The 23,081-nt window shown below is 34.8% G+C and overlaps 1 protein-coding gene across 1 annotated transcript; it reads left to right on the forward strand.

Moving 5' to 3' along the window:
- Positions 1 to 2,579: 2,579 nt before the first annotated feature.
- On the forward strand, positions 2,580 to 21,564 carry kctd5a (potassium channel tetramerization domain containing 5a). The gene is made up of 6 exons (XM_081383172.1): positions 2,580 to 2,989; positions 7,385 to 7,493; positions 7,608 to 7,699; positions 10,303 to 10,398; positions 17,615 to 17,740; positions 19,205 to 21,564. The coding sequence occupies exons 1-6, from the start codon at positions 2,768 to 2,770 to the stop codon at positions 19,232 to 19,234; spliced, it is 675 nt and encodes a 224-aa protein (XP_081239298.1). The 5' UTR covers positions 2,580 to 2,767; the 3' UTR covers positions 19,235 to 21,564.
- The last annotated feature ends 1,517 nt before the right edge of the window (positions 21,565 to 23,081 follow it).

Here is a 23,081-nt window from a genome sequence, read left to right on the forward strand (position 1 = left end):
ACATCTCATAATTCTGACTTTATAACTCGCAAATATGTTTATATCTCGTAATTCTGACTTAACTTAAAATCGCAAGCTTATATAAGTCTCGCAATTCTGACTTTATAACACGTACATATAAGTTTATATCTCGTAATTCTGACTTAACTTAAAATCGCAAGCTTATCTCGCAATTCTGACTTTATAACACAAAATTACGAGTTTTTATCTCATAATTCTGACTTTATAACTCGCAAATGCGTTTATATCTCATAATTCTGACTTTATTACATATAAGTTTATATCTCGTAATTCTGATTAACTTAAAATCGCAAGCTTATATCTCGCAATTCTGACTTTATAACAAGCAATTACGAGTTTTTATCTCATCATTCTGACATAACTTGCAATTGCAAGCATATATCTCGCAATTATGACTTTATAACACGCAGTTGCGAGTTTACATCTCATAATTCTGACTTTATAACTCGCAAATATGTTTATATCTCGTAATTCTGACTTAACTTAAAATCGCAAGCTTATATCTCGCAAATTCTGACTTTATAACACGCCAATATAAGTTTATATCTCGTAATTCTGACTTGACTTAAAATCGCAAGCTTATATCTCGCAATTCTGACTTTATAACACACAATTACGAGTTTTTATCTCATAATTCTGACTTTATAACTCACAAATGCAAGTTTATATCTCATAATTCTGACTTTATAACATGCAATTGCGAGTTTATATCTCATAATTCTGACTTTATAACACGCAATTACAAGTTTATATCTCATAATTCTGACTTTGTAACACGCAATTACGAGTTTATATCTCATAATTCTGACTTTATAACTCGCAAATGCAAGTTTATATCTCATAATTCTGACTTTATAACACGCAATTACGAGTTTATATCTCATAATTCTGACTTTATAACACGCAATTACGAGTTTATATCTCATAATTCTGACTATAACACGCAATTACGAGTTTATATCTCATAATTCTGACTTTATAACTCGCAAATGCAAGTTTATATCTCATAATTCTGACTTAACTCTCAAATGCAAGTTAAAAAAGTTACATTTTTTCAATAAAAAAATAAAAAGTCGCAATTACCTCTTTTATTTATTTTTTTATTCCATGACAGAAACAAGCTTCCATAAACCTTTAATGAAACTGGAGGATGTTGAGGAGAAAATAAAGTCTCATAATAAAAGTGTACATGAAGAGTAAGATCTTTCTGCTTCTGTTTCTGACAGACTGTTGGTAGCATGTGCAAGACAGCAGTGCTAAGACAACAGCTCCCAGTAGACTTTCCCTGTCTTTTACAGTTGGGTCTCTCATGCATGCTGGCTGTTTACATTTCTCAACATCTTGCAGCGCTGAAATCAGGTCACACTGAATGAACTCGCTGTTCAGCTTTCCAGGTCTTAGGTAAACATATACAGTGAGAGAATGCCCACATGCATTTCCTACGCAGAAAAACATCAGCTATGAGAAACGCATCTCACTTAGCAATAGCAGGACCATCAAGTGATGATAAATGCCTGCTATTCACTGTACTGTCTTTTGTATGATCAATCTTCACACGGCTCTCTCAAATGATCTTCATTCTATACTGATTGCACATGAGAACACCATTGCATAGCACTGACGCAGATAAAGGATAATCTGATTAAATCATAGAAATATGAACTGAATCACTACTTAACTAAGCCATTGAAATATGAACTTTTATTTGAACTGTCTATGAACTGTTTTACCTGTATATGATTAAACTATTGAAATGTTATCTGTTTTACTTGTGTTTATCAAACCAAACTCTGGAAATATGAACTATTTTACTAGTGTTTTTCTGAATAGACCATACAAATACTGTCTATATCACAGTGGAAGACCATTTCCATCACATAAGAAAAAAAAACATGCTTTTGTAAATTATAATTATGACATAAAAAGTAAGGTTTCTGAGATGAAATGCCATAAATATGAAATAAAGTCATAATTATGAGGCGAAAAGCAAAATTATTACAAAACAAAGATGAAATTATGAGTCAATGATGGCAAAGATTACGACTTTCATAATGATATGGCAGAATTTTTACGTGGTTTATCATCAGAGTTTTATGAATGTATTTTATAATTTCGATGTTTTGTCTTAACTGACTTTTTTCCCTCATAATTTTGACTTTTCTTTATCTCAATTTTACCTTGTCATAATTGATTTAGTCATTCATAATTTCAGCTTTTCATCTGGTAATTACTTTGTGGTCTTTTTATCTCACACCAATTTTGACTTTTTATGTTGTAATTATGACTCACCAAAGCATGCCTTTATGTGACAGAAATTGGCTTCCATACTTATCTGTCTCCAAAATCATTTTATTATGAACAATTTGACAAAAAAAAGTGTTCATCTGACTAAACAACTTAAGTAGCCTACTAAGTGGTTTCACTAGTGTTTAATACTACTGTAAATACACACTTTGACAGTCATAAATGTATGTCTATAATCATGTGGCTGTTTTAAACGCCTAAACAACAATGACATAATTGTTCCAACCGTATAGAGAGTTGCCTAGCTAGGAGGCGCATCACGGCGCGTGCAGTATTCTTGGGTGGCAAAAGTGCTGTCTAGATAGACAGCTTTGTGTGTGTGGTGACGGAGCCTGTGTAGGGAGGGAGGGCTCAGGGCACAGCGGCTCTCAAACTCCCCTCACACACTTCCTGCTCTAGTTCCATCAGTCGACAGTCAAGGCAGCGGGAGCGCAGAGGAGGGATGGCGGAGAAGAGCCCTGACCCGAGCGGCTCGAATGGTCGGAGGTGTCCCGCTCTTTTTCCCGGTGAGAGACTGCAGCCGTCCGGAAGCGGCTCGTCCAAATGGGTTCGACTGAACGTCGGCGGCACGTACTTTCTCACGACGAGACAAACGCTGTGCAGAGACCCGAAATCTTTCCTGTACCGCCTGTGCCAGGCCGACCCCGACCTCGACTCTGACAAGGTATTTATACCGCGAGCTCTTCACTAGCATGACAGTGAACACTAACCGCGACTTCACGTATCCGGACTTTAGGCAATTCAGTTAAACTGGGTAGACGCAAAATAATGGGTTTATAGTCTAACATTTCGTTATATTGATGTATTTTAATTAGGCTTGGGCGGTATTCGAATTTTGATACCGTCAAACCCCCTCCCAATTTTACCGGGGTATACGGTATTACCGTGACTAATTAAAAATGATGACATAATGGGCTCAGACGGCGTCACCAAACTGTTGGTTTGTGCCTACACAGTTCAGAAACTGAATGCCAGATCGGGCAAAAAAAAAAAAAAAAAAATCAAGCCGTGCACGTTGTGTCTGAGTCCGGTCGACGGCATTAACTGTTATTATGAGCCCGAGCCCACCATTATTCAACATAATACTGTGTGCGTGCAACAAGCAAGAAGTGCCTTTGTAATCCGGTGACGCGTGTCCATTTGATTTTTAATAAAACTTTTCTGTAAAGGTGGAAGTTGACGATCGCCATCTCTGTAGTGAGCGCGCATATAGAGAGAAATGCACATCATTGATTAATCAGACTATATTTCTTTTCGTTTTGAATTGTTTCGTTTAAAGAAATTGACGATCACCATCTCCATAGTGAACGATAGAGAGAAATGCACATCATGGATTACAGAGAGTAGGCTAGTCTATTTCTTTTCGGTTTGTATGGTTTCGTTTGCTGAAATTGATGATCACATCTCCGTATGAACGCGCCTAGAGAGAAATGCACATCATGGATTAAATAATCAGAGTGGCCTTTGTCTTTTCGTTTTGAGAAATTGACGATCGCCATCTCTGTGAACGCCATAGAGAGAAATGCACATCATGGATTAATCAGAGAGTAGGCTACCCTATATTTCTTTTCGTTTTGAATTGTTTTGTTTAAAGAAATTGACGATCGCCATCTCCAAGTTTCGGTTAAAGTGACCGCGGCATGCCATCGCCCATCATGTCATGATTATATTAAATATATAGGCAATTGGTTGATGAAAAATTTATTAAAATTAAGATAGAATTTATACAAAACGAAATTCGTTTTAAAGAGGCCTTTTACAAAACGAAATTTATTGAAGTGGTCAAATCGTCTGACTCCCGATGCATCCCATCTTATTTGTGCTGTTCACTTTTCATAATCAAGAAAGATGGAAAAAATAACATTATAATATTTTAACCAATACGAAACAACGCGCTTATTTAATGAACTCGAGAACAAAATGCATCCTGGCAGCAGTGAGTGGGTGGTAGTTTCGGAGATGCGACATTAGGTTAGAGGTGTTTACATCTCTCGCGGTCACCTTTTTATGGAACAATTTACAAATTGCCTCATCAGTATTTACCGCCTCTCCCTTCTCATTCGGTTGGAACCAGAAATATTGCCAAACTGCAACCACACATAAGCATTTTTTAGCCAATAAATAAATTATATATATTATAGGCTATATAAGTGCCGGTAATGACGGTATTGAAACTGATACCGGTGCTATTTTAAGATCCCGCGGTATCCGATATTACCGTAATACCGCCCAACCCTAATTTTAATATTGTAGCTAGACGGCTAGCTAGTAAAGTTACAGTCAATGGAGCTCCGCTTACTAGCTTAGCTTAACTGATAACACTTGATGTGGCTTGTTTAACGTTACCAATTAAAGTTAGCTTTAGTCTGTCAGATATGTTTAAAGAGGCTGCGTGTAGTATATTTTGAGTAGCATTAACGTTAGCTCGTTTAAATATGAAAATACATCGCCTATAGTTATTATATCAGCACAAACTTGCATGCTAACGTTACATGTCAAGTGCTAAATGCAGAACTTTCAGTGTTATATTACAAAGATTACAAGTTTTTACCTGTAACAGTTTCACTTTTTTTCTGACTGTTTCTAGCTATAAACCATTGAAATGTTGGGAACTGTTTATAATAAGTCTTTACCGTTAATTCAAATCATTAGTTAACATGAATTAATAATATGCAATACTCTTACAGCGTTTATTAATCTTGGTTCGTGTCAAGATAACTTCCGGTGCAATTTTAACATGAATATTTTGAGTTAATATGAATATGAACATTAATAATATTAACATTAATATGAATATATTGACTTGAATATTTTAACACTAATGCATTATGAAGGAACACTTCTTGATCATTTATTTATTAATAACATTATATGGTTATTAAATGCTGATTATTGCTGGAAAGTTTGCTCATTGTTCATTTATAATATCTAATGCATCAATATACAATGCAAAATATATAATGTTAAAGGCCCATTGAATTAATTTTTAGTTTTTAAGCCTTTAGTATGAACATGTTAGCCTCAAGGTTATGAATAAGCTGGTGTGTTCAAAAACAATGACAAAATTCGCATTTAGGAGATATAAGCATTCAAAACTTAGTCTTTCACTTCTGCTAAAATGGATCACAGAATTTTATGACATCACCACGGACTTCAGCTTCTCATCACATCTTCTGTCCAATCAAATACTCTCTATAATCTCAAGCCCCGCCCCCTATGCTATAAATATCACCTGGCCAAAGCAACCATTTACACGTCACTGAGCAATATGGGTTGGAGATGTGAGCTCGGTTTATTCCATTTTCCAACTGTACGTTGGTTAAAGTCCCCGTGAACCGGAAGTTGCAAACGACTTTTCTCCAGTGTTGTGACGTATTTCCCAGTGAAAAGGAATATTGAACAGAGGGCAGGGTTTTACTCTAGCGCTCCTCCTCTCCATCTCTACTCATAGTAGACTAACGGTTTGAGGGGAGTGGTTAAGCGTTGCCCAAACCAATTCCTCAAACCTACGTCATCAGAGAAGGTCCTCCAATGCAGAGGGGAGGGGCATTTTCAGATTTTGATTAAAGATTACCATGGTAATTTTTTTTTTTTTTTTTTAAATATTTTCTTGCACGGATTAATTGTTCACCACAAGACTAGTAATATGCGCTAACAAAGTAAATAGGGTCAATTTTGATTTCATGGGGACTTTAAGAATGAAATTGCTAGAATTTATTCACGTCTACTATATACTACACGTCTACTCAGCGCTCGGATTCGCTTCCATGGTGCTGTCAAGTACGACTTGCAGTCTGTGAGGCAAACTATTGGCTATTTGAAAAGAGGGAGGGGCCATTCAATATGTCCCGCCTTAGCTTCCTGTTACGATGGAGATTACGTAAATGCTTCATACAAAGCTGCGCGTTCCAAAGCGCTTCAGTGGGCCTTTAAGTATGTGATCTTATGCTATAAAATATTTTACTAGTGCTTATCTAAATATATTAATTATTATGTTAAACTAGTGTTTATCCAATTAAACCATAATTATATTGATATTGTTTATATGGTTTAGTAGAATAATTGTTTTTATATATATATATATATATATATATATATATATATATATATATATATATATATATATATATATATTTCACAAGTGTTTGTGTATTATAGTAAACAATGAAAACTGTTAGTCAGTTTACTTTGTAAATAATAATTGAATATTAGTGAAATCAAATAGGTTTTTATTTAGTAATTTATTATTTTCGATTTTTCTATTGTGTTATTGGTTGTTAAATGCCTATACCTTATTATTTTAAGCTGTGAGCAAAACAGTTAATTACTACAAATCTTTTAATACTCACACACAATGCATAATAATTTGCAGGAATTGATCCTGAATAGAATTACCAGCCAATTAAACTGGTTTAATTCGTGAATGCACTAATATGAACATTTATCATGTCATACAAGTATATACTGGTCTTTTTTTAAATTAATGATCTAGTTTCTTCTATGTGACACAATAAGAAATAGTGTTGCCTGCATGCTTTTAAACTTTTAAAGGTCAGTATGCATGATTTATTAGGGCAACGACAGTTGAAAGCTGCTAAAAGACAAAGAATTTCTTATGTTGCTCTGCTTAGTCAAAAATATTTCTTATAAATGAAGATGTTTTCGTTACGAAATAAGACATTTTAACTGTGAAGTTGCTCTTGTCAATTGCTCTCTTTTAAGGGTAAATGTTGTGGAATAAAGCTCTCTTCTCTGACCTCAATATTGATCCGTGGTAATCATGTTGTGCTGGAGATGGATCAGCGTCCCAATGGGCTCTGCAGCATGTATGTTAAATGTCAGCCACACCTTGAGTCCAGATAAAGTCAGATACTCTTGAGTACTGATAAAACACTGTTTGTTATTTCTTTTAAAATGTTCTGTAATCTGAACAAACTATCTGAAAAGGTGGTGTGTCAGATCATTATAGCCAGATTTAATGATCTGCATGATGTTTATTATGCTGAAATCCCATTGGAGACAAGCATCATGGTACTGATAACGCTCTTTCCTCATCCAGGATGACACGGGTGCTTATTTGATAGACCGTGATCCCACTTATTTTGGTCCGGTGCTCAACTATCTGAGGCACGGGAAGCTGGTGCTGAACAGAGGCCTTGCAGAGGAAGGTATGATGGGAATGCCATCAAGAACTTTAAGATATGTCTGGACATGCTGTTAGATTTCAAATTCAGCTGTAACTTGTTTTTATTTTAACATTTCATCTGTAAAATGTTTCTCAGGTGTGCTGGAAGAGGCTGAATTCTACAATATCACTTCATTGATTAAACTGGTTAAAGACAAAATCAGGGAGCGGGATTGTAAGACGGCTCAGGTAAGTCATGTTAAGATTGTGCTACGTCATATTTAACAAAACAACTAATCTAAGTGTTTTCACTTTCATATCTTTATTCGCAATTGCGAGTTTATCTCACAATACTGAGAAAAGTAGTCAGAATTGCGGGATGTAGACTAGTAGCTCTGAAAAAAATGTGTCAGATTTGTGGGAAATAAACTAATTTCTGAAGAAAAATTGTCAGAATTGCGGGATGTAAACAATTAACAAACTTGCAGTTCTGGAAAAAATAGTCAGATTTGTGGAATAGAAACTCGCAGTTCTGAGAAAAATAGTCAGAACTGTGGCATAGAAACTAGCAGCTCTGAAAAAAGAATTTTCAGATTTGCGGGATATAAACCTGCAGTTGTGAAAAAAATAGTCAGAATTGAACATAAACTTGCAGTTCTGAAAAAAAAAATAGCCAGAATTGTGTGATATAAACTAGTAGCTCTGGAAAAAATAAAAAGTCAGAATTGTGGGATATAAACTCGCCATTCTGAAAAATGTCAGAATTGTGTGATATAAACTTGCAGCTCTGAAAAAAGAATTTTCAGATTTGCGGGAAATTAACTTGCAGTTGTGAAAAACAATTGTCAGAATTGCGGGACATAAACTAGTAGCTCTGGAAAAAAAAAGTCAGAATTGTGGGATATAAACTCGCCATTCTGAAAAAAGTCAGAATTGCGGGATATAAATCTACAGTTCTGAAAAAGTAGTTATAATTGTGGGGAAAAAAATGCCTTTTTAAATTTTTTTTTAATCCCTGCTGGAAACAAGCTTCCACATCAGCACTTAATGAAACATGAGCAGAACAAATCTTTCATAAACACTTCTTGTGTAAAATGTTCATTGGAATGTTTTATATATATATATATATATATATATATATATATATATATATATATATATATATATATTAGTGCTGTCAAAGTTAACGCGTTAACGCAAAATCATATTAACGGCACTAATTTTTTTTAACGCGCGATTAATTATTTTCTGTTTCATCCGTGGCCCAACCCCTTGGAGAAATGGAGATACACAGTGTTGCCAACTTAGCGACATTGCAGACCCCTTTATCGTTTTTTTCCCTTCAAACAAGTAATAAAAACTCGGTGAGTGTTTTAGCGCAATTTTCTCACCTCATGGGATCACAACACTAAGAGATAGTAAATCTTTTCCTGGATTTTTTTTGTGCGTTCCCGAGATTAGACCTTCCTTAACATAATGCCGAAAACCCGAAGTCTCTAGGTGGTCTGGTTGAGGAGTACTGCTTGAAGTGCAAGATTGGTGCGCACAGACGCACAGAACAGAAATCATGAGTTAACAAGCGCAATTTCCGGGGGAAAATTGCGCTAAAAAGTGCCCAAACATTATTTAGTTTCTGAGAATCTACCGATACCGCCGGTACTGCTCTCCCAGCACGCGTGCGCGCACCTCTCTCTCCCTCTCTCTCTCTCTCTCTCTGCGTCTCGCGCTGAGAGCTGGTTATGTCTTAATGGGTCGCGTTTCAGTCACTATTTCATATTCATTCTGTTGTTTGACAACAGAAACAGTAAAATATACCAATGAAAACAGTTTTATTGAGAATTTAGCTTCATCAAAATGGGCATAGAGACAGACAAACTAATGTAATAATAAATAATAAATGTATATTTAGCTTTTTTAGAAGAGCTGCCCTGTCATGCAAAAATCTAAACATGTTTGTGTTAGTGAATTGCTCAGTGCAAAGAAAGAGAAGTAATGGGAACTTTGTATTTCTTTGTTCTTTCTACACGTGTCTAATAGACATGAACAAGTTCTTTGAAAAACATCTATGACCTTTGAAACATGTCTCGTCTTCATGCTCTGTTGACTATGGTTTCAATAATAAACATACATTTGCATAAAGCATCCATATTTATCCATGCCTATGTTGATTAGAGTATAACAAACTTGAAAAGTATTAATTTAAGGTACATTTAGAACAAATAAAAAAATTGCGATTAATCGCGAGTTAACTCATGACAATCATGCGATTAATCACGATTAAATTTTGTAATCGATTGACAGCCCTAATATATATATAATTATTTATTTATTTTATATATATATATATATATATATATATATATATATATATAAATAAAATAAATAATTATATATATATATATATATAAATAAAATAAATAATTATATATATATCATTATTATTATTTATTTATAATATACTTATTATTAATTATATATATAATTATATATAATGAAAAAATAAATATATATATTTTTTATTATTATTATTATTATTATTATTATTATTATATTTTTTCTTCATTATACAATTTACACACTTGTATTTGTGTTTCATATTAGGCCCACTGATTCAAAACAAACATATTAACCGGTCTGCATGGTCCTTTCAAAATGTATCCCATGACAAAGGTGTCCTCTGAAATCTGCCTTCTCAGCACCTTAATCTGATGACATTTGTAGCTCTGCAGGAATGACAGAATAATTTTACAATTAAATCAGAGACACCGACAAAAAGAAAAAGTGTCCCTTGACTTTGCATAATAATATGTCAGTTTGTTTTTGCATTCACAAAGTCTTTGTTCTGCCCTCAGCTCCCTGTGAAGCACGTCTACAGAGTCCTACAGTGTCAGGAGGAGGAACTGACACAGATGGTCTCCACCATGTCAGATGGCTGGAAGTTTGAACAGGTGATTAGAAACACAACACTGGGATTACTCTCTTGTTTTTAGCATACTCTGAGGAATTTTAATTGGAGATGCTCAAAATATCTGTACTATATCGGTTCGTGGCCGAGACTTCGGGTCAATAAGATATCTACATATTTTTTTCAGAAAAGGGACACATTAAAGGGCACCTATTATGGAATTTTGAAATTTACCTTTCATGTAGTGTGTAACATAGATGTAAGTGAACAAAAACATCCTGCAAAGCTTTTTCTCTGACTAGATGACGTCAAGTTATTTGAATACGATACGCCCACTTACTGCGCTCCAAGGCCAGGGAAAACTTGAAAACATCACGGCGACGAGACGCTGTGTTCTGAAGCATTTGAAGACTAAGTGGCTACAATTCATATGCAACTATACCACAGAAGTATAGTCCGAGCCTTGTGCTTTGTTCGCGCCATTTTGAAGACGGTTGCTTTACCAACTTAAATGCAATCAAACTTGGATTCGCGAGCCGGCTGATATTGAAGGAAGGTTCAGTTCTAAGTGTATTTGCATCAGCTTCCTCCTCCGTATCACAACCTGTAAGTGTTATTAATAATTGTTGCTTTTATGTTTTATGTAGCATGCTTAATAATTATTTGGTTTGTTGTGTAAGCACCGTTTAGCTTCTAGGTCTTCAATGACAATTGTATTGAGATATGTGAAGTGTTTGTCGTTGTTTTCGGAGTTGTCTTAAAGAATAGAGTAATACCTCGTAACTGCATTATTTTTTTATTTTTTTTAAAACGTTAGGTTTATGCCTCGGGCTAACGCAAACAAAGACTGATTGTGCTTTTACAATATGAACTCTGGGCTATGCTCGCTAACATAACATTAAATTCCTTATCTCATTTTAAATGTTTTACTACAAACTACAAAGCAGTGGACTATAATCATTATTATAACACAATTTAATTGATAAAAGCATCATTGTACTCCGTGTTAAACAATAAGTATTATCTCTGTAAACACTGCTAACATCATCGGACCAATCACCGCAGATTAGCGTCACATAAAGGCGGGGTTTTGAAAAGTGATTCACTAAACGAATCATTTGAGAATCGCGGTCAAAACAGGTAAAAATAAATGCATATTATAAGAAAACTAAAGTCTTTTTTGTCATTGCATGCATGCAAAACTGTTGTTGGGGACTTCTAAAACAATATTAGGAACATTTTAAATGCCATAATAGGTGCTCTTTAAATTGATCAAAAGTTTTAAGTTTTCTATTTGAAATAAATGTTGTTCTTTGAACATTCTGTTCAGAGTTCTGAATTGTATCACAGTTTCCACAAAAATATCAAGCAGCACGACTGTTTTCATCATTGATGATAGTAATAATGCATTTTTCTTGAGCAGCAAATCAGCATATTAGAATGATTTCTGTAGGATCATGTGACTCTGAAGACTGGCGTAATGGCTTTAGAATAAATATATTCAAATAGAAAATGTATTTTAAATTGTAATGTTTCACAATATTTCTGTTTTGCTGATATTATCAAACAAGTGCAGCCTTGGTGAGCATAAGAGATTTCATTTTTTATTTATTTTTTATAGTGGTTTGGACAAAATGGTATATAATTTAACACCAGCCATTTATCGCTCGGCATATGGCATTGGCTATGGCATTGCTGGATATATAGTTACCAGCTGATTGGTCTGTGTTAGTGACTGACTAAAGCTGTTGTGGTCATCTGTTGTAGACGGGGTGTAACAACCGTGATTAATGCGCTGTTCTTTAAATGTGATGGTTTGGACATTGTGATCTAAAGCCAGCGGTTAGATGTTACTTACTGATTCAAATTTTGGGGGTGCTAATTTGACTAATCTTACGGCAGTTTGCAAAACACTTCTTTTTTTTTTTACCTGCCAGTTAAATCAATGCTTTTTCTTTCTCATAAAACCTATGAACCAACTCAGCTCAGGTTTGTATGAACTGACACCCATCCACTGAAAACTCCTGTAGTGAATGGGGATGTTTTTCTGTCTGTATGTGGTGAAGAGGTGGCGTTGACCAATGAATGAACCGTGTGGTATAGGAGGGTTTTCCCCAGTGCAGCGAGTGCGGTGTGTGGGCTCTCCTGACCTGCTTTTGGCTCGTCCTGAAGTGTTGTTACCCTATATGGGCAGCTGTAAGGTGACAGAATGCCAGGCATTCCCTGTAATGCACCTTTGAAAATGCTGTGGATGGAAGCACCAATAGATACACTGTTGGGTTGTTGTTTCCATCAGCGTTAGATGTCATCATCCGTCCGTCATAACAGGTGTTAAATATTTAGATTGGAAAATACTTTGCCATTAATGTTGTTGAAATTCTGTCTTACTATTAAGTGTGTTTCTATAAGTGTTTTAAGTGCTTATTTATTTAATAAAAATTAGGGATACACCGAAATGAAAATTCTGGATGCTCTTGGCTGAAAACCAAAAATGCTGTTTTTATTTTATTTATTTCTTATTTTGGTAACACTTTATAATGAGGTTTCATTAGATAACATATACAAATAATGAACTGCACTTCTAAAGCATAATCTCTGTTAATGTTAATTTTAACATTTACTAATACATTATTATATACATTTTAAATTAGCTTATTTTTGTATAATTGTATTAATATTAGACTTTAATGAAATTCAGTCATTTTAATGAATCTGAATTTTTTTAAAATACAAGCCTATATGCCCCGATACCACTTTTTCCAGACCAAGTCCGAGTCCGATACCTATACTTTTATTTTTAGTACTTGCCGATACCGATTATTACCGATACCTGTACTTTCATTGCATTTTTAACTTTTAAAAATATTGGGCAAAGAATCCAAAATAATAGATATTTCCTTCAGTTATTTTCATGCCTTATTTTGTCTGTTACACTAGGTAGGAGCTACTGTTTATATTGCTGCTCTTATCATATTGTATATTTAATTTAATAGCACAGTGAATATTTAGAGTTGCTTCAGGGCTTAACCAGTCAAGAGCAGTGAGTGATTTTCTATGTCTATAAAAACATAATAAAGACGTAACGTAACCATGAATGAGTGCATGTTGGAAATAAAAAAAGCTGAATTTAATTCTCTCTCTGTTGACTATGCTCATCATTAGTCATGTAAAGTTGCGTTCATTGTGCCATTCATTTTGATGGAAGGAATGTTCCAGCATGGCCACCGTATGCAGCTCTTAACACGATCCACTCATTTTAAACTTCTTAAATACCGGTAATATAAACATCTACTATATAACCTTTATTTCACTAATGAACATCTAAATAATTACAGCTCTGTGGAAATGATTAATTATTGAGAGAATATGAGAGAAGTTCTGTGTATGTGTAAATGCAGAGATAAAAACAGCGCTCTGTCGGCAAGTATTTCATAATGTAGACCAGCTAAAAATGATTATTTCTGATAACATGCCTGATGAGATGGAATGGGATGTAATTTGCTGTTTTGTTTATATTTCTGCAAAATTCCATTCCAAAATTCAGCGTGTTCCATTCTCTTTACTCCTTTAGTGTATTGAACAACACACAAACCTTTTAAAACTACAGTTTAAACGAATGCTTACATTTATGGGGAGTTGATAGACTCCACTGTTCTTTATTTTATGTTCTCCATTTGAAAGCATTAGACTTTGTAAGTAAATTGTTCCTGATGTTAATATTAATGCTGTTGTTATAAATAAAAAGATGAATCTGGGATATTATTAAGCTACACTTAAGTAGTAATTCAGGTTATTTAGAATGTTTTATATTTGTTTTTATTTGTTATAATTTTACATGCATATTCATTACCTGTTTGTTGATCAAAAGATTTAAAAAAGGCACTTTGGTGACACTGCACTATATTTTTTTAATGTTTTGTACTCTTTCAGACTCGATCAGACTCTATTTATTGCTGTAGAAGTGTGTTTTGGTTTGTATGCAAGGAGGGAGTGTAATTGCAGGAATTACAGTATTTAAAAAGTGTTCAGTGCTGTTATAATTGTCAAAAAACAGAAAACCATAAATTAATATCAGTTCAATCGGGCAGACGGGCACATAAACATGCATGTATTTGGTATCGGTTATATAATAACCTCTAGTTTTTTAGTGATGCATGTAATGTTTGCTTTAAAGGGTGCAGCTATGAATGTTTAAAGTTGAGATCAATATCATCAGTGCATCTAGTAGGAGCAGAGGAAAATGATTTTGGAAGGTTGCTTTTATTTGACTAGCATGCTAAACATTGTTTGCCTTTATTTTTGCATATGCGTGCGCTTGTGGTGGAAGGGTAGCACAGAAACAAAGTGTAGGCTTTACGCTTAGCTTGTTTAAGGGACAAGATGTAATTTGTGGTGCGAATGTGGGGTTCGGTGTTCGAGTGTGTTCACCCCTAGTCAGTAGCAGGTGTGAGGAAGTTTCTGTGTCACACTAAACCGAGTGACCGAAGTGCACACACTAAAAGCCTGTCAAACAGCGCCTGGTTACAAGTTATCTCTAATACTGTCAAATAGACACAAGGTTTACATAAACACAATTGTTTATGTCTAAAGTGATAGCAAACAGAGAAATTTTGAGAGAAAATCTGGTGCGTGTCATATGCATGTATATTAGACACGTCGCGTCCGGTCTTAAAGAGACAGTAGCCTAATAGTAAATATGCTGCTGCTTGTTCCTAAAGGGATAGTTCACCCAAAAATGAAAATTCTGTCATCATTTACTCACTCTAATGTTGTTCCAAACCTGTATTAATTTCTTTCTTGTGCTGGACACAAAAGAAGATATTTTGAAGAATGTGGCTAACCAGACAGTTCCTGGTCACAATTGACCCATATTTGTTCATTAAATTTCTTGAATGCCACTGTTAAATACATTATTTCATTAGTATATTAGGGTTGGGTACCGAAACCGGGCACCGATATGGAACCAGTGCCTAAGTAACCGGACCGAATCAAAACGCAGATTTCGGTGCCTCATTTCGGTGCCACTTTAATGCCTCAGCTGTCGGTTGAAATATTTACCCTCTGGTTCTCCGAAACGGATGCAAGAAACATCATCACCGCATGTGATTGCTAGTTAACCCTTTAGCGTGTACGATTGTTCACACCAGTGTGCTTAATGTTCAGATCGCGTGATCATCAACTTCTAAATTCAAATCTGCGTCCGCGCGTTGGCTGGCGCTGAGCCAGAGAGACAGATGCGCTCAGCTCTGTCATCACAACTTTCAGTGTTTTCAACCACATTCTTCTCATACTTCACCAGCATGAGTATAAAAACCACTTTAATGTATTTAGGGAGAAGTGGATGAATTAACGTGTTGTAGCCTGACAGATTAAATTCTCTAAACTGCAGTGCGTAATAGCGCCCATTGTGCGTTATAGATCAACTAACATGAATCATGATCATTATAAAGGTTTCTTAAATGACAAAACACATTCACTTACATGTATTTAAGAATAAAAATATCAGCCAAGGACTGACTGACATAACGCAACCAATCACAGTTCGTTATTTGTTCCGCGTCATGTTTATTGTGAAAATGTAAAGTCGAGGATACGATAACAGACCGGCGTACATCTAATATATTATTTATTCAAGAACTTTGTGCAAGTTTACTGCAACAATAGAGCCGTGAACCTCACGTACTTTTGAAAATACAGCCTGATGAACGTTTATTGCCACAGTTGTAAACATGACAGCATTCTTCTTACATTCTAAAATAACGCTCACCTTGTGCAGGACATGCAATAAGTCAGGAGAGGTGTCGTATTTGGCCAGAGAAGGCAAAAAATGTGAAAAGAATTGCTGAAATTTAAAGCTGGTTTGTAGCATACCAAGAATACCAAGACTACTTTGCTGTTATTAGTAGGCTACTGCAGTGTTATTTAGTGTTAAATTATTGTATTTGGGTTAGGTGGCTTAGGTTTTATTGTGAATTTATGTAAATCTGTTGTGTTTTGTATTTAAACTAAAATTTTTATATATTCAGTTTTAAGAATTTTTTTATTTCATTTTTTTTTTTTTCAATAAAAAAAAAGTTCTTTAATGTCATTCACCGTCGTTTTGAGGCTCTCTTTTTTTTTTAAGTATTGGTTCGGGCACCATTTAGGCACCGTTACCGTTTTAAAAGTAGCAATTTGGCGCCAGTATCGAAAAAAAAAAAAACGATACCCAACCCTAGGTATATTCCAGGCATATATTCCGCCCCCAGTAGCCTATTTAATTCGATTCACATTTATTTGTAGCTATAGCAATTTTCACAATACATATCGTTTCAAAGCAGTTTTACAGAAAATGCATGTGTCTAAATTACAATTTAGAGTGATCTGTTATCAGAGGTGACTGTGTGTAAGTAGGCTAATGCATTTCAATTAAATTTTCATTCAGTTTCATTGTTAAACAATGCATTAACAGTTAAGGCAGAAACAATGAGCTAATTTAAAGAATACATGTTAAATGATTAGGATACATAGAAAACTTTAACATTGGTGCTTTTTTACATACTCAAAATATGAGTGTAAAAAAGTCAACAAACTTTTTTTTTTGAGGTAATGTTGTTAAAACGGATTATTTATTATTATTATTTTATAAAATTGGTATAGAAAAAAGTATCGTCCAGGAACCGGTATCGAAGTGAAGGTATCGGTATCGGTATTGAATTATTTTTTTTTTTTACGATACCCAGTCCTATGTATATTAAGTTGTGTATGTGTACTAGTGTGTACATTTGTTCTTATTTTTTAATAACAAAGCAAATAATGACAAAGATTTTTATCTTCGCCACTTTGGCCTAAATGTCTGCAGTTATTTTTTACTTTACATTTTGTTACCTTGTAAGGCTTTGTTTTTAAAATAGGGACATTAGTTTGGCTGTAATGCTCAGTCACCTGCAAAATAGTAAAACCAACATGAAAAAGAATCGTGATTTTCCTGAAAAAAAAAATTGTGATATGATATTTTTGCCATATCGCCCACCCCTAGACCACTTTTATTATTAATTGCTATCAGGATGAGAAGAGAGTATCAACCAGTATAACAAAAATGTTTGTAAAACAAATTGCCTACCCTACTTTTAATGCAAACATTTTTTTCTTTATTTTCTTTTGATTTTTGCGGTTTTACACATTATTACCAGCAACAACTGAATGTATTTTATCATAGTCAAATCAGTTCACTATGGAAATACTGTCGTCATGTGTTTTCCTTTCCTCTCTCCTGGCAGTTGGTTAGTATCGGCTCTTCGTACAACTATGGAAATGAGGATCAAGCTGAGTTCCTCTGCGTGGTCTCTAAGGAGCTGCACAATCAGTCATACGGCACAAACAGCGAGCCCAGTGAAAAGGCCAAGGTGAGGATAACAGAACCCTTTTACAGTCTCCCATGCACTCTTCCCTCGTGCACGGACAGAAATAGTCACTTGCGCACAGATCGTAAGAAAATATCCCACAGCTCTGCTCTTCAGATGGTCACATGGCATAACAATACTCAAAGAGTTGATTAACCAGATCAAATGTGTTCATGCCTGAGTGTTTTGTTTCCCTGCTTGCTGTGCACACTGAGGATGTGGAATTACTTTTTTTTTTTTTTTTCAGTATTTCTTGGTGAGGCATCATTTACATATCACTTAAGCTGATAATTAGGTCTCTGCTGAATGCTGAAGGCAGTGTCGCTCGCTCGCTCTCTCCCTCCCTCTCTGAGTCTCTGTTACTAGTGCTCAATTTGCCACATGCTGTCTGGCTATACTCGTGCCTATTAGAAAGCCCTAGAATTATATCCTTAGCTCATCTAGTCTGCTTTTTTCTCCCAGATAATGATGGAAAACCTGCTTAATATGTAATGCCCCCCCCCCCACCCCCAGGTCAACAGAGGTCATGTACTGTAATAAACACATTGGAGTGAGGCATTGTTGTACGCTTCCTGTGAGGTCCACGCAATCGCTTGAACAAATAGGCAAAGGCCTCACGTTTAGGGCCAGGGGATATAGCAAAAAAAGTAATTTATGATTTTCATATGTTTTTTAGATTCAGTATCATATTTATTTACTTGCTGTGCAATGCCTTAAGGGTAAATATTTTTAGTATTATATTTTTTTTTAATTTCAACCAAACTGCCATTAGTCAAGTAGTTATAGTTATATATTTATATATATTTATGATGAAATATTTATTTATGATATATATATTTATTTTTATATATGTTTGGTTGAAATTTTTATTTTTTTTGTAATATTTATATTATTTATATAAAAAAAACTAATATATTTATTTGTTTTTCTTTTGTTATATTGTAATTTTATTAATATTTTATTATGTAGATTTTATTTTTAGTTTCCATATTAATTTAGGTTGATTTTTAGTAGTTTTGTGTGTGTTTTTTTTTTATTTAATTAATTAAATTGTAGTTTATTGCCAAGGTAACATTTCTAATATTCATTTACTTAAAGTTTTTCAACTAACGTTTATATTGTATTTCATTTCATATTAAAACAAATGTTTTTAATAATTTTAGTTAACAATAATAACCATTATTATTATTATTATTATTATTATTTTAAGCATACAGACATGTTTATTTACATAATTTAAAATGTTTTCATAAATTATATGTACTCTGCAGATACTTCTTTGAGACTAATGCCAGTCGATTCAGTGTTGAAGTGATGTGCAGAAATGAACCGAACTGATTTATTTATTTATTTTTTGATGAATTTTAAATCTTATTTTGAATATTTAATAAGTCTCCCCCTGTTTTATCTAGACATGCTGACTTTCATCATCCACTCCATCCATTAACAGTTGTTCCTCTCTTACAGATTCTTCAAGAACAAGGCTCTCGAATGTGAAACAACTGTTTTATTTCCTCCGGTCCTGCAGTTGCCGGGCAAAACAACATGCACCATATCACACCGAGAGAGAAATTTGACAAGCGGGATGACAACCTATTTAAAGTGGATGTTCTGTTTCGATTTAGAATAGACACTTGTTTGTGCCTGCACAGTTATACCGGACTGTTGGTTCTTGACATCTTGAGATCTATCTGAATGGTTTTGTTTGAAAGGTAGGAATATGCATGTCATTAGTAAGCTGAGCAAAAAGGGCCTCAATCACGTCTGGTCCAATCATATTTACTCAGGGTCTCTAATCGACTTTCACAAAATATGTTTATCACGTCATTTCTGGTCCAGTGAGCAATTTTGTCAAAAAAGAAAAAAAAAATATATATATTTAAAACTGTATATTATGCCAGGAAGTTAAATCTCATCATTTGAAATTATAATTAAGAGAGTGGAAAAAGTATTTTTGATTGAGATTACAATATTCAGATGGCTTATGTATAACGTTGACTGGTAAGGAATGGTGGATTTTTATAGCAAGGATTTTTGTTTTAGCATGTTTGTAGGAACAGATGAGATATTGATTTTATTGATTTTTGTTTTTATTTTTTGACTTGCGTAGTGTTAGTTTTTATACCAGAAGGGTGAAAGAACATCCGTAACAGTTTGCCTCAAAGTTTCCTCACGTTTTGTGAGGTTTTACTGTTGCTGCCTTGAGTTGGTTAAAAACAGAACAGAAAAATGTTTGTCTTCCATCCCCACTTTCATTCCATGAGGATTTTTGTTAAACTGGAATTTTTTTAAGTTAAAAACAAAAACAAAAAAACACCTGACACTGTTAACAAATGAAACGCGTTGACTTTGTGAAAGAGATGTTTATAGCTAGATTTGGTTTAGTTGGAGAATTAAGGCAAGGCTACAGAGGAATCGAGCCTGATTTGTTTTGGCAATACCGTTTCGAACAACGCTTTACTTACATGACAGTGACTGTTAATTAGTGGTGTTGTAAGCCTTCTTTTGTTCACACTTTGGTAAGTGATGGAGACAGAAAGGGCGCTTCTAGAAGAGTGAAAAAATATTATCCACATAGTTTAACACTGCAGTTTTTTGCTTTGTTTCAACTTGTTCAAGTTGAATTTAGATTCAAAATATACATAATCCTGTAGTTAATTTAAAAAATGATAATATTTTGACAATGTTGCCTTTAATGAACCCACACAAGATCTGAATTTCATTTGGAATTGTGGTCAGGGAAATAACACATCACTTTTGCTAGGCTAAAAGCATATCTATTTGACATGGTGTATATAGACTAAAGAGCATAATATTCAGTGCATGTTATTTTTCCTAATCCTCACACACACACACACACACACACACACACACACACACACACACACACACACACAAAGGGCTTTTACTAGTGGAATACAAGCTATAATTTTTTGCAGAGATTCATCCGATCTCTATATATTGCCTGATCAAGGCGAAGTTTACATGGCTAGTGTTTTATAACAATAATACTACACGTTTACTTACCTTGACTATGTGACACCACATTCTAGTTTGGTTCATTCAAGACCTGTATGTTTACATATCCTCTCTCAATTACCTAGTTAGTTACTGTCAACCTTGTGTCTTAGCAGCTAGAGAGGAGGTTTGGGTCCTTATCAGTGGAGTGTTCTGTTGCTTGCTCACTGAGTCAGTGTCTCGTGGTGAAATGTGCCTCTGTTATAGCCTCCACACAGTGCATGGCATCCAGACAGCGCACTGAAAACACCCATCGCTCACAGCTGACGTCCAGGCCGAGACACTGGAGAGTGATGGTTATCATCACTGTGTAGGGCGCTGCAGCCCTTAAACTCGGTTTTTTTTTTTTACGTCCTGCCTCCCAGATCTTGGTGGAGAGAGTAGGATGTGCACACTGATGCACCGATCACACGTCTCCATTATGCCTGCTGGACCCTTGTCAGCCACGGTCAATATTTCAGTTGCCCGTTTACATAAACTCGTTTCTGATGGGCGCCAGTTTAGTTTTTTCCTGAGGCGGGCATGGGTGTCTGATGTCATGCCTTTCTCCATTAAAAGCGTGCAATCTGCAAAATGTATTTTGAAAATGGGCAGAAGCGGACTGAAATGTCTTTTGCTCCACTTTGTCACTGCTGTTCCTATACTTATTATCCTATAACATGTTTTTGTATTTGTATTTTTTTTATGCTTACAATTTGTGTATTCACATAGTATATTATATATGTAATTGCAAGTTACGACCGGGGAAAATGTATATGATGGTAATGCTAGAACCTGGTCAAACTAAATAAACACTTTTGAATTCTGAAGTGTTTTTTTTTTTTCCTTATGTTTTACTTCTACTTGAAATACTGATATGATGCATCCTTTCTGCATTTTTAACGCAGGCTTAAATGCATAAAACAACGACAAAAAAAAGTATCACTTCAAAGTTTTGAGCAGAGATTTAAATTGCTGGAAATATTATGAATTTATGATCTATGAGTACAGGACATTGGTGGAAGGGGTATGAATTAAGCCTGTGAACATCAAGAAATGCTGCGCTGTAGTGACACAACTGGCACAGCAGAGGGCATTTTTTTATGTATTTTAGAGTTGAAACATGTAAGATAACGTAGATCCTAAACCAGGTGTTTTCTGGCCCAAAAGGCTTGCAAAATAAAATGATGATCCAAAAATGTAAATATGAAGATAGCCATATATTTTAATGAATAAAAAAATTAAAATAGATTATATACTGTCATTGTACTAAAGCATATATATATATATACGCTCAGAATTAATCATACCCCTGGTAAATATGATCAAAAATGGCTGTAAAAAATAAATCTGCATTGTTTATCCCTTTGATCTTTCATTCAAAAAATTGGCAAAATCCTAACCTTTCATTGAAGTAAAAGAATTGAAATTGGGGGGGAGAAATCACATTGTTTTTCTCCAAAACACGTTGGCCACAATTATTCATACCCTTTTATTAAATACCTTTTTGCAATCTCCTTTTTCCAAGATAACAGCTCTGGGGTTTCTACTATAATGCCTGATGAGTTTGGAGAACACCTGACTAGAGATCAGAGACCATTCCTCCATACAGAATCTCTCCAGATCCTTCAGATTCCCAGATCCATGTTGGTGCTTCTTCTCTTCAGTTCACTCCACTCATCAGGTCAGGGAACTGGGACGGTCATGGCAGAAGCTTCATTTTGTGCTCCCTAACACATTTTTGTGTTGATTTTGATGTTTGTTTTGGACTGTTGTCCTGATGGAAGATCCAACCACGGCCCATTATAAGATTTATAGCAGAGGCTGTCAGGTTTTGATTTATCTTTTGATATTTGATAGAATCCACGATGCCATGTATCTGAATAAAAAGTCCAGGACCTCCAGCAGAAAAATATGCCCACAACATTAAAGATCCAATGGTATATTAAATTGTACACATGGGGTACTTTTTATCCTTGTGTTCACCAAACCCATCTAGCTTGTTTGCTGCCAAAAAGCTATTTTTTTAGTTTCATCTGACCACAGAACCCTGTGCCGTTTGAAGATCCAGTCGTGTCTGACCACTGAATATGCTGGAGTTTGTTTTTGGAGGAGCGAGGAGGATTTTTCTTGAAAAGATTGTCCCGAACAACATGTGGGAATGTAGGGGTTGTTTGATTTTTTTTTTAATAGGCTTTCTGACCCCCAAGACTCAAGTATTCTCTGCAATTCTCCATCTGTGATTATTGAAGAGTCTTTGGCCACTCAAACTTTCCTCCTCACCGTCCATTAAGACAATATAGACACACGTCCTCTTCCAGGGGGATTCGTAACATCTTTAGTTGAT

The sequence above is a fragment of the Scardinius erythrophthalmus genome (genome assembly GCF_964197995.2).
Source record: "Scardinius erythrophthalmus genome assembly, chromosome: 1".
NCBI lineage: Eukaryota > Metazoa > Chordata > Actinopteri > Cypriniformes > Leuciscidae > Scardinius > Scardinius erythrophthalmus.